The sequence below is a fragment of the Mesoplodon bidens genome (assembly GCF_964165515.1).
Source record: "Mesoplodon bidens genome assembly, chromosome: 8".
Classification (NCBI taxonomy): domain Eukaryota; kingdom Metazoa; phylum Chordata; class Mammalia; order Artiodactyla; family Ziphiidae; genus Mesoplodon; species Mesoplodon bidens.
In genome coordinates this window covers 92,212,623-92,225,685 of record NC_138165.1, presented here as the reverse complement: position 1 = coordinate 92,225,685, position 13,063 = coordinate 92,212,623, and the positions used below count along the sequence as shown (strand labels likewise).

General features: G+C 40.2%; 1 protein-coding gene across 1 annotated transcript in view; it reads left to right on the top strand.

The window, feature by feature from the left end:
- Window positions 1-2,111, top strand: part of MREG (melanoregulin) — a 70,235-nt gene extending 68,124 nt beyond the window's left edge. Inside the window, exon 5 of the mRNA XM_081242452.1 lies at window positions 111-2,111. Coding sequence (XP_081098578.1) covers window positions 111-245 — 135 coding nt within the window. The 3' untranslated portion in view covers window positions 246-2,111. The remainder of the gene's footprint in view (window positions 1-110) is intronic.
- Window positions 2,112-13,063: the final 10,952 nt, after the last annotated feature.

Below are 13,063 nucleotides of genomic sequence, written 5' to 3'. Positions count from 1 at the left end.
CTCACTCATCATTATTTCTAGGGTAGATATTGTAGTTTTTAGATTGGTTTTCCCACCAACATGGCTTGGTTCCCATCTTGACAACATTTGTATTTTTAATATTTTGGCAGGACCGTCTCATTGCACTTGATGCTGCGGAAGAATTCTTTAAAATTGCCAGTCAAACGTACCCCAAGAAGCCTGGGGTCCCATGCCAGGCAGATGGCCAGAAAGAACTGCACTACCTTCCCTTTCCAAGTCCCTAAGGGAAAGGCTATGAGGCAGAATGGGATTTCTTCCACTGGAACTCAACAGCCTACCAAAGCTGGACAGATGCGTGTAAAAGAGAATGAGCAAGAAGAGGGCTAGCTAAGAGAAAAAGGATTCTGAGTCCTACAAAAATCTAAGCGTTTGGATATCTGGTCATCATGAGGACTTGACTATATGAAAGTTGAAGCTGTGTTGAAACGCCCTGGTGATCTTGCATCAGAGAGTTGGTCCGTGGGATATTTCATCATGGGTGATTAGATTCCAAGAACCCATTGCCCCCATTTTGGTTTTGGTTGTACAATAAGCTCTAGCCACTAATCCTATTGGGAGAATAGGATGTTCTAGCTAGTAAAATAAGATTAATAGAGCTATCATTGAACCCAAATATGGATTACCAATTTTTAAATAATTGTTATATAGTATAGGCTAACACCAAAATAATACCAGGCGTGACAAGACCTTTCTTTGATTTGGAAGCACCTACAGAACCTTGGAGGTGTTTGAGGCATCATTTTGAGATTATTCAGAAGTTTAGATGTACCAAATAAGAGAACTATCTAGGAGTGCTGCTCAGAAGTGAATCCTAAATAGAATGCTCCCAAGCAGAACTTCCTGCAGCTCCATGTGAAAAGCTGTATCTTCAGCTGTGGTACAAGCATCTTGAATTCTCAACGTTATTGATATCTGGTTACCTCATTTTCCAGCTCTAGTCCACAAGCCCTTGATATTTAATCTGAGATAGCATCTATTTGACCTTTACTGTCTTCTCTTCTCTTTAACCTGTTTCCAGCTTGTTGACTGAGAGTTGCACCTGCCCAGGGACCTCTCATGCAGCGTGGCCTCAGCTCCAGGACCCAGAATGGGCACGGAGAGCCCGTGGTCACAGTGCACTGGGGTCAGTGCTCACCCTGCCAGCCTGGGGCTTAGCCCCTCGAGGCACCAGCAGCAGCAGCAGCAGCAACTCTGCAGGCAGTGTTGCATTGAAGAAGGTCATTGCTGGACTTTCTTCCATCCTGAAGATGATTTTCAAAGTGGAGCAGTTCTGTCACTACAGTTTGCTTCTATCCACAGATTGAGCAGCCCAGTTTCAAAAGTTAATTGCCACCTAAGCAAAGAGCTTGCCATGAAATCAGGGTTCATTTTATTGAAAAGACTTTGAGAGCTTGTCGGATTTATCAGTAGACTGCTGAGAACAATGGCAATATTTTTACTTTTACAGATTTTACTTTTCTGACTTCAAGTTAAAAAGTAACTTGTATTTAGTCTGTGCAGGGGACTGTGACTTCAAAATTTCCCTACCCTGATTAGCTCTTTTGGTAGTGAACACAATGTTTAAAAGATTTGTTAGAGGAGATACATATTCTCCATTTATGAATGCTTTGCAGACCAATTTAACTCACATGTTTCAGGAATATTCTTCCTAGTTTAATAAGTAAACTAAAAGTTTTATTTTTTAAAATAAAAAATACATTTTTAATTTTGTTTTATTTAGTACTTAGTACCTCTCTCATGTTGTTTAAAATTAGCTTGCAGATATTTTCCCTCACATCTATAGGCTCTTGCAAGATAAACATACAGTGAGACAAACAAACAAAAACAAACAATAAATTAAACCAAAAAAAAAAAACTTTGAAAATCATATTGTTTTCATCTTTGTCCTTGGAATTTGTATTTTGTCTTTCTGCCTTTTTTTGGTGTCAAAATAGATGAGATTGTTTGCATCTATGGAGAATACATTGTAACCATAGTCTTTATTTTTGGTAATGAATAAGTAAGGATAAAATTGTCTCTATGATTATAAAAACTCATGGAATTATCCAGGAAATTTTCCTTGCAAAGAATTAAAAGGTTTCTGTGTTTACTTTTCAGCTGAATGTGTGTCATATTTCCGAGACTTAAGAAGGAACAGATATTCTTCCCATAATTCCTTTAAATTAAAGGGTAAAGAGGCTGAGAGACAGATGGGCTGAAGGACCTCCCATCATTCTAAAGCCAGTCAAGGGGCAGATCTGTGCTCAAGTCCATTGAGGAGGACATGAGAGAGGCTTGAGGGTGACGGAAATGACCACTTCAGGTCACAAGGTGCTCAACACGACCGGCATCCAAAGGTTCATGTATGTCTTCAGGGCAGTTTCAGGTGGTAGATGGATGGAAAATTTTATATTAATAGTTACTTATTTTAATGTGCACCAGGGGCAAAACCCTGTAATTAGCAGACAGAACACCTGATTTCCTATTCCATGAATGTTATTGCAACAGATAATAAAGTCTTTATGTTTTCTTAAAGGAGGCCCCAGGAAGGCACAGTGGACACACTGACCAAAGGGATAAAGAATGCTTTGGTGAGGAGTCACCAGCATCACTGAAAACTCAGTAGTATCCCTGTGGGCCAGAGGGTGTTCCAGAAGTGGGCTCACTGGTAGCAATGGGGATGGCAGAATAGGGGCCCAGTGACAATGCTTCACTGTCAGAAGACAAGTGGACACAATGATCATAACGAGTGGCCAGATCCGAGGGGTAGCTGCAGAGAGATTTGGAGATGGTTGGTGGATCATGGCATCCCTAGGGGCAAAATAGATGGGTAGCCAATAAGAGTATTGCTCAAGCTGTACCATCGAAAGATCTCAAGATGGAGGATCAGGAGATAGGTAGGACACAGCCACAGCCACATAATAAGTAGTTATGATCTCTTGTCAAGTTTCCAGACCTTGGCTATTTTCTAGACCCAGCAACTACTGACTAAAGGAAAGACTAGATCCCCAAGAAGGAAGACTTTGAAACACCACTGCAAGTATATATGGCACTGCTTCCCCTAGTCCTGCCTCTGAAGGACCTATGGTCATTTGCTGAGATAACTGTACACTGGGGAAAGGAGTATACACAAACACTCTGAGGACATGGGACACAAGATCCAAGTTGACATTGACATCCAAGGACAAGAGTATCATTACAGTGTGCCATTTAGAAGGAGAGTACATGGAATTCAAATAATAAATGGAGTCCTACCCCAGTTCTAACTCACCGTAGGTCCATTGAGTTCATGGATCTACCCAATGGTCACCTTCCCAGTTCCAGAATAAATTATTGGGCTGAGCATACTTGGGACTTGGCAGAACCAACATTCATTTTTTGGCCTGTGGGTTAAAAACCATCTTAATGAGAAAGCTAAGTGAAAGGCTGTGAAACTGCACCCCCTGGCCAAGATAGTAAACCAAAATCAATATTGCACTCCAGAAAGATGACAGAGATTAGTACCCTTAAAGACCGAAAGGATGCAGGAGTGTTGGTCCTGATTATAATTCCATTTAATTCACCACTCTGGCCCTAAAACTAGATGGACACTGGAGAATGAAAGTGAATTATTGAAAATTCAACCAAGCAGTAGCCCTAATTGCAGCTGCTGAGCTAGAGATGGGATCTTTGTGAGAATAAAGTAACAAGTCTCAGCTACAATGTGACTATTGATCTGGTAAAAGCGTTCTTTCCATACCCATCAGAAAGGTAGGTCAGAAAGTGTTTGCATTCACTTGAGATGGACAACAGTATACATTTATGGCATTGCTCCAGAGCTGTCTAAACTCTCCTGCCATCTGTTATAGCCCCAAAGGATCTGGACCATGTGGACTCTGCAGAATATCACATTGGTTACTATATCAGTAACCTTAGATCCAATGAGTACCAAGTGGCATATGCATTGGAGACCTTAAGGAAAGACATGCACTTCAAAGGATGAGAGAAATTCTACACAGTGTCAGGGGCCTGTCACTTCGGTGAAGTTTTCAGGGGTCCATTGGTTTGTGGCATGCTGAAACAACCCCTCAAAGGAAAGGTTGAGTTATTTCATCTTACACCTCCCACCTCTACGGAGCCAGCAGAATGCTTGGTAGGCTTCTTTACGTTGTCACCTAGAAATACTGCTCCATCCCATTTAACTGGGTGACATGAAAAGCTGCCAGCTCTGAATGAGGTCCAGGGCAAGAAAGGGATCCAAAGCAGGTCCAGTCCATGGCCAAGTGGCTTGACACTTGTACTATAGGACCCTGCAGACCCCTTAGTATTAAAAGTCAGTGATAAGAAAAGCTGCTATGTGGAATTTATGGAAAACTCAACAGGAAAATGACAATACAGACTCCTCGGGTTCTGGAGTAAGACCATGCCATTTGCAAGGGATAATTACACATTACTTGAAAAACTGCTTATCATGAGTTGGGTTTTTGTCAGACTCACGAAGGCATGAGTGCAAAGTCTAGCAACAATCTACTTTTTCCCTGTTATTTTTAATATAAACTATTAATTTTAGAATAGTTTTAGATTTACAGAAAAGTTCCAGAGGTTATACAGAGCATTCCCATATGCCTCATATAAAGTTTCTATTATTAACATCAAACCATAGAATGGTACATTTGTCACATCTAATGAACCACTATTGATGCATTATTATTAACTAAAGTCCATAGTTTATTCCAATACCTTAGTTTTTTTTTTGTTTTGTTTTGTTTTGTTTTTGTTTGTTTGTTTTTTGCAGTACGCGGGCCTCTCACTGCTGTGTCCTCTCCCGTTGCAGAGCACAGGCTCTGGACGCACAGGCTCAGCGGCCATGGCTCACGGGCCCAGCTGCTTTGCGGCATGTGGGATCCTCCCAGACCGGGGCACAAGCCCGTGTCCCCTGCATCGGCAGGCGGACTCTCAACCACTGTGCCAGCAGGGAAGCCCCAATACCTTAATTTTTACCTAATGTATTTTTCTATTGCAGGATCCTGTCCGGGTCACTGTATTGCATATAGTCATCATGTTCTCTTAGGCTCCTCTTGGCTGTGATAGTTTCTCAGACTTTCCTTGCTTTTGATGACCTTGACAGTTTCGAGGAGTACTGTTAAGGGAATCTAGAAGAGAGATGATAAGTATTACTGTGGCCTTGAGACCAGCTGTAGCAGTGGGGCTGTAAGTTGTTCAGTTAGCCTTTCCCCAGGAAAAGAAATGCCCCAGACTCCCAGAGGATCCTCTCCCAGGATGTGCCATAAAAAGCAAGTGGATCCAAGCAGCACAGGGATGCACTGTAGCAGATGATGTGGAGCACTGCTCGGGTCCGCCCCCTTTGGGACTGAACTATTCATTCCCTCAGCTTCTGGCAGTGTTGGTGTCTGAGATCTCAGCCGGGTCTCTCTGTAGGAATGACATCAACCAGTGAGAGCTGCCTTGTCCAAGGCCACTCCCCTGTTAGGGGCATCCTGCCTCTACTGACTAGTTAGTTGTTGCAGGGCTAGGAAGAGTTATCCTAGCTCTAGAGTTCCCCATTAGATTGACTGAGGCCTTTATTGTGACAACATCTCAGTACAATTTTCCCAACCCTGCCTTTCCTCTCTCCTCCGTAGGTATTTGCTTATAAACTTGTGCACGCCAATTTCCATTTCAGAGTCTTTTCTTCAGGAAACCCCATCGTGACAGTATCTTGAGTCAACAATAAAATACACAAGTCTGCAATTGTAGCTAGCACATTCATAGTGATTCTCCATTAGTTTTAGTTTAACTAGGCTGGGGAACTCATCTATTGAAATACATATTATTTCAGGGGCTTGCCTGGTGGCGCAGTGGTTGAGAGTCTGCCTGCTAATGCAGGGGACACGGGTTCGAGCCCTGGTCTGGGAGGATCCCACATGCCACGGAGCAACTAGGCCTGTGAGCCACGACTACTGAGCCTGCGCGTCTGGAGCCTGTGCTCTGCAACAAGAGGCCGCGATAGTGAGAGGCCCGCGCACTGTGATGAAGAGTGGCCCCCGCTTGCCACAACTAGAGAGAGCCCTCGCACAGAAACGAAGACGCAACGCAGCAAAAAAAAAAAAAAAAAATACATATTATTTCATTATGAGTCATTAAAATATATTAAATATGTATTTATCTGTGGTATTTGGGCATTATTTTTAAAAATGTTAATTAAGTAGTTGTTGTTATTTGTAAATTCATTTAACATAAGTGGTTAAATCATTTTTAAAGATCATCATGAAAGTTAACTTTCCTTTAGCTAAGAAATTAAAGTCAGTAACTTCTGGAAGAGGACCGCATTGACAGCAGCAGAAACTAGTTTATGTGATTACTCGCCAATGATCAAAGGGGGATTGTGGCACAAAGATGGCTTGTTATCCATTGGATTAATGAATTTATCCATTCTCTCAGATCACTTTCTATTACTAACATCACAAGAAATCTGTTTGAATTTGAGTAAGTTGCATTGAAAGGAGTATACTCATAATTTCCAAATCACTACTGTGTACAGAGTGAAAAGGGCCAGCCACTTTGAACTTTCGTTTACAATGTTTCAAAGAGTGTTATTATTAGCTTCCAAAGTATTATTCTATATTTTGCTTTGACAGACTAAAAATGGACATATGGCATTTCAATTTTCATCTCCCTTAGCTTATGGGTTTAGAAACCTGGGCTGTGGAGAACTGAGTCAGGGAACCAAGTCTTAACTGATTCTCATCCTTTAATCATTTAGTAACTAAATGGGATATATCTGATTTTGCTACTCATCTATATTCTAAGTATTTAGTGAGATTAAATTTAGAAAGAACAGTATTTTGTATACATGTATATATATTTCTATATTATATATTATAAAAGGAACAAAAGTAAAATTATGAGATTTATAAGAGCTAAATAAAGCACAGACCAATCAATCAGTACTCTTTCAAAAACCAACAGCTGTAGTTTTTAGGTAGCCATTTACTTTAAAAGTTCTTCCGCATTAGTAGTGTGAAATGTGTAAGTAAAGTTGATCATATATCCTAGAGACGTGTATTTAGCATTTGAAGTATCCTCATCAGGAACCTACTTTCCAAGATGGGTGTTTAATCATTTCAATCATCTTTATCAAAATTTACACCAGAAAATTCATTAAGTTGCGTAAAGTGTGTTAGGAATGATTTTCCATTTATGAAATGAGTAGTAGTCAGGGTAAATGGTTAGCTAGAAAGACTAACTGGCCTCCATCATCTTTGCAGGATGAAGGTGTTAAGAATCTCTTATAACCAGCCGTGCTGAGGGGCTAGAGCGCCTTTGTCTGCCTACTTCAAAGGCCTGACACCAAGCTGTCTGATTTGGTTATCAGAACACTGTTGTGTCTGCCTAAGAAGGAAACTTTGACTCAAGTTTCTTTCAAACATTTATTTCAATATTGTGGTTCCTGAGAAAAGAACAAGGGGAACTTCTTTGGGATTACAGGAAGCAGATGCATAATTCTGGGTTAATGAGTGTTATATGTTTAGAAGAATTTGGGCTAAGATTTGCTTTCACTTGGTTGCAAGATTATGGGAGGTGAGACCTATGGCCTTCACCTTCTTCTTGGAATTGCTGGAGATCACTGATATTTACTAAAAGCCTGGGCATCTGCTGAAAGGTCACAGTGACTTAGGTCAACTACTATCCTCTTTTAAAAATACAAAAGTAATGCAGAAAATATTAAAATAGTAAAAACCAACCATAATACCAGAATTCTATTATAATCATTCATAACATTTTGGGAGGGTTCACTTTTTATGTGCATATTTGCAATTTGTATGTACAATTTTCTATCCTGATTATTAAATTTAGGTCAGGGTTCATGAGCTCAAATGCCTCCAAGGGTAACTGGGTAGGGACTGTGGACCAAAGAGAGTTGTGTTCCTTACTCTAAAGGGAACAGTTACAGCCTTTCACCTTCTGAGGTGGCCCACACTCTGTGGAGTGTGTTTCTCTCTAAATAAATCCACTTCTTACCTTAAAAAAAAAGGGGGGGGGGAACAATTATTACTTAGCTTCAAATGATTGTTGTCATGCAAAAGGGCTCAGTTCTGTCAGTTATTCTGATTTTTTGGCAAGAGCCAAACAAACATGATTTCTATGTAAATTTTATCCATTTAAAAATACTGGTTACTAAATTTAAAATTTAAAAATATTGTGTTAACCAAAGATATATATACATATATGAAAGGACAGTTTACCACATTTCACAGGTCATAAACATTTTCTGTTACTACGTACCCTCTGGAAGCATCATTATTATAAAGCTGCATATTAAATTGAGTAGATGTAACAAATTTTACAATCTTTCATCTATTTTTGGACATTTAGGGGTTGTTTCCAATTTTTCTCTGCAATGAACATCTTCATGCACATCGCTTTGTCCTGTGTTCTTAGTGGAATTACAGAATCAAAACATGAATATCTAAATCATTTTATGTACATCATGAAATATTTCCAAAAGGTTTGTACCAATTTATGCTCTTTCTAGCAATAATGTATGAGAATATAGTTTCACCATATCTTTGTCATCATTCAGGGGTATACCGGGAAAAAACTGGCAAAGAAAGAAAAATGGTACCTCCTTCTTGACTTAATTTGCATGTCTGTTTATTAGCTAGGGTGAGCATTATTCCGTATGCTTGTTTACCACTTTTATTTCTTTTGTGACTGGTCTATTTGTTTCCTTTGTCCTTTGTCTATGGGGAGAACTCCTACTTTGAAATTGTAAAAATGTCGATCTATAAAGCAACCAGGTATAAATAAACATCAACATCTGCTTCATGTTTAAAACATCTGTTTTATGGGACTTTTCTTTTCTTTACTTGTCAGCTTTCATTCTGGGGGCTTTCACTGTCTCACATGGCAGCATCCACAATAGTGGCAAAATGAATTGAAAGGCATCTTTAAATAGGCTTTGATACTGGCTGTGTCTCTTTAATTCATTGTGTGGGATATAATTCTCAAGGATTAAGACTGCTGAAGTTTTACACCTATATTTTGTGATTGGTTTTCTGAATTATTAGTTATGAATGATTTTGAATTTATAAATACAATCTTAATGTTGTGTTATTAGGTGTAAGACTAACTCCTGGCTTTGAGATTCCATACTCAAAATTCCAGAGCTCAGAGGGGTCTTAAAAGTCATCCATTCCAAACTGCTCATTTTGCTAATGTGAAATTGAGTCCAGATTACTTCTCCAAAGCCACACAGCTAGCAAGTAACTGCACCACCGTCTACCACCTGGGCCTCTGATCTCTGGTTTAATTTTCTTTCCGTTTCACCATGCTGCCTTCCTCTCCTGCTGTGTGCATTGCTACATTTTGCACTATAATTTGATCCTGATATATCTGAATTCAACTAATGAATGACTGCACTTCTGTATATTCGCATCAGAAATCTATTACAGAAAATATTTTGCTCTTTCAAGCCTGATGAAAAGTTTTTGTAGAGTCATGGAAAACCTTTATAAATATTGGTTTTGTTACTCGTTTACTCCAAGACATTATGGTGGTAACAGTGGGAACCAAGAAGTAAGAAAAATTATTTCTTTTCCTTTTTTTTTTTATTGGAGTAAAATTGCTTTACAAAAGAAGACATACAGAAGGCCAAAGGCACATGAAAAGATGCTCAACGTCACCAATTATTAGAGAAATGCAAATCAAAACTACAATGAAGTATCACCTCACACCGGTCAGAAAGGCCATCATCAAAAAATCTACAAACAATAAATGTTGGAGACGGTGTGGAAGAAAGGGAACCCTCTTGCACTGTTGGTGGGAATGTAAATTGATACAGCCACTATGGAAAACAGTATAGAGATTCCTTCAAAAACTAAACATAGAACTATCATATGACCCAACAATCCCACTACTGGACGTATACCCTGAGAAAACCATACTTCAAAAGGACACATGTACCACAATGTTCATTGCAGCACTATTTACAATAGCCAGAACATGGAAACAACCTAAATGTCCAATGATAGATGAATGGATAAAGATATGGTACATATATACAATGGAATATTACTCAGCCATAAAAAGAAACGAAATTGGGTCATTTGTAAAGAAGTAAGACAAATTAAGTCACCAAATGTTTTCCTTTATTAATGATAGAAGCACAAAAATGCAGTCCAGATATTTTATTAGAGGTAACTCTATTAGCATCATTATTGCAGAGGTTCAGATTCAATTTGGGGGCAAAACACTGAACTAGTGATTTCCATCCAAAGGCATTTGGTGTTAATAAAATACACACAACAAAGGAATTACCTGCTTTGTTCTAGAAGCTGAACATTTACTCTTGGATATCCTGAATATCCCTGTCTGTTGAAGAGTCTGCATCTTTCCTTATGGCAGCCAAGAAGGTGGCCTAAAGGGTCTTGCCTTTCAAATGTAGCAGGGATCTTAGATCAGGCCTATACTAGTAGTTTTCACACGAGGGTACAAAGGTACCTGAGTTCCACTCATGATGGTATGATTCTGTAGGATTAGCATGGAGGCTGGGAATATTCATTTTAATAGACTTTTAATTTTAGAATTGTTTCAGATTTATAGAAAAATTGTAAAGATAGTGCAGAAAGTTTCCATATACCCCACTCCCAGTTTCCTATTTTATTAACATCAGACATGAGTATGGTACATTTGTCACATCTAGTGAATCAATACTGATACATTATTATCAACTAAAGTCCATACTTTATTCACATTTCCTTTATTTTTACTTAATGCTCCAGCTGTGAGTCATAGAGAACCACACAGGTAAGGTCTTATTTGTCTTACTCAACAAGAAGTCTGGGGCTTCCCTGGTGGCGCAGTGGTTGAGAGTCCGCCTGCCGATGTGGGGAACGCGGGTTCGTGCCCCGGTCCGGGAAGTTCCCACATGCCGCAGAGCGGCTGGGCCCATGAAAAAAAAAAAAAAAAAAAAAGAAGTCTGGGGAGGGGCAGTCCATGGATCAACTGTGTAGTCTGTGGCTTACTCCCTGCTCCTCATCCTTAACTTGTGACTTTAATCCTCATGGCTCCAAGAGGGCTGCTACCTCCAGACTTAATTAACATCTAGATCCAGGGAAGGAGAAGGTACAAGAATAAAGGAACAAAGGGCACATTAGCTGTACCTGTCACTCTGAGAAAGAGTTCTGCTTATAAAATACGATTGTCCAGAACTGGGTCTCTGGGTCGGTCAGCCATGAATACAAGGGGGTCTGAGGAGGTGAGTAATTTTAACTGGGCACCTTGAACAAAAGTAGAATCCTGTGAGTTAGCAAGAAGGGGAGTATGGCTATTAAGTGGGCGGTCAGCTGTATCTGTTTCAGGAAAGCTGCCACCAAAAATGTGTTTATATTCTGCAAATAGTTCATGCCCTTTCTTCGTCCTTCCTTTCTATTCTTTCATAGCAAAGTGATCTTCTAAAAATGCAAACAGGTTCATGTCCTCTCCTGCTTAAAGCAATATCCTTTGGAAAAAGTTCAAAATGCTAAACAGGCTTGCCTCTCAGCTTCACTCTGCAAGCCGGCTACAATGGCCTCCTAGTCACGTAAACCGTAAACCATTTCGCTCGCTCTTCCCACTTCTCAGCCTGCGCGCGTGGTGTTCTTAATTTGGAACACTCTCCAGCTCCCTACACTCCATCTCCCTCTTAGCTTGTCTGCTCCTACCTTCCATTCATTCTTCAGATCTTCATGTTTCAGTTCAATACAACTTCATCAACGAAGCCTTCCCCAAGGCCACAGATTAGCTTAGACCCACAGTAAAATACATCATCTTAGAGCAGCATGCACTTTTCTTCCATAGGTTTTGTTGTTGTTTTTTTTAAGATGTTTTTGATGTGGACCATTTTTAAAGTCTTTATTGAATTTGTTACAATATTGCTTCTGTTTTATGCTTTTGGTTTTTTGGCCATGAGGTATGTGGGATCTTAGCTCCACGACCAGGGATCGAATCAGCACCCCCTGCATTGGAAGGCAAAGTCTTAACCACTGGACCGCCAGGGAAGTCCCTCTTCCATGGTTCTTAACAGAGTCATCATCTTGAATTTGGCTATGTGATTATTAGATTAATGGTTGCCTACTCCATAAACTGCTAACTCCATGAAGCTGGTAGGCACCACATCTACCTTTGTTCATTGATTTATTCCCTGTGCCTAGTAGAGTGGCTGGTATATGGAAGATATTAAGTAATATTGGTTGAGAGAATGAACGAAGGAAGGCTGTATCCTGAGGGAAGAGAATCAAGAGGCAGACTTTGTTTCAAGGACAAAGGACCAATGATGGAGGGGAGGCATTCTGAGCTTCGCTCTGTTTGCCACTGACATTTTCCTTCTTTCCCGCTCTGGGATCATACTTGAATTTTAAAGTGAGGAGATTCAAAAAGAAGAGGAAAAGACTAAACAAGCTATTTTCTGTGTCCCCCGTGAGACACTGGGAGATGCTGGCAGTGTTGGCACCAGTGGCATTGACAGCTCATAAGAACGAGCTCTCTATGCAAGGTTGGTGCCTTCTACAGCAATGGCCATAGTCTTAACCTCTTGGTTGTGGCTCCTGCAGGGCGGAGGTGGGTGAGGAGAGCTGCAATTTCACCACAAAGATTGGTGACACCATAAGTGGCCAAGGGGACAAGCACATCTTAAGGGTTAAAAGCACAGGCTTTAACATTCAGACCTCAGCTCTGTCACTAACAAGGTACATGACCTTGGACAAGTTACTGAACTGCTTTAATCCTCAGTTTTCTCTACAGAAAATGGGTAAAATGCTTGTTATGAAGTTTCAGTGAGCTCATGCAGGGAAAGTGATCAACACAGGCAGCATCTACTAAGATCCCACTTGTGGTGACTCCAGCCGTGGATGGGGAACTGGAAGATTCTGGAAGGCATTTAAAGGTGATGGTGGAATTCCACAGTGCGTTGAAATGAAGGTAGAGAAATTTTGTTTTGTGACTCCTCTTGTAACTTTATAGTAACCTCTAAGCTGACAAGGCCCGAGGAGTCTAGTTTCACACATTACAGCAAACCTGAAAGTGATCAAATTTAAATTTTGTC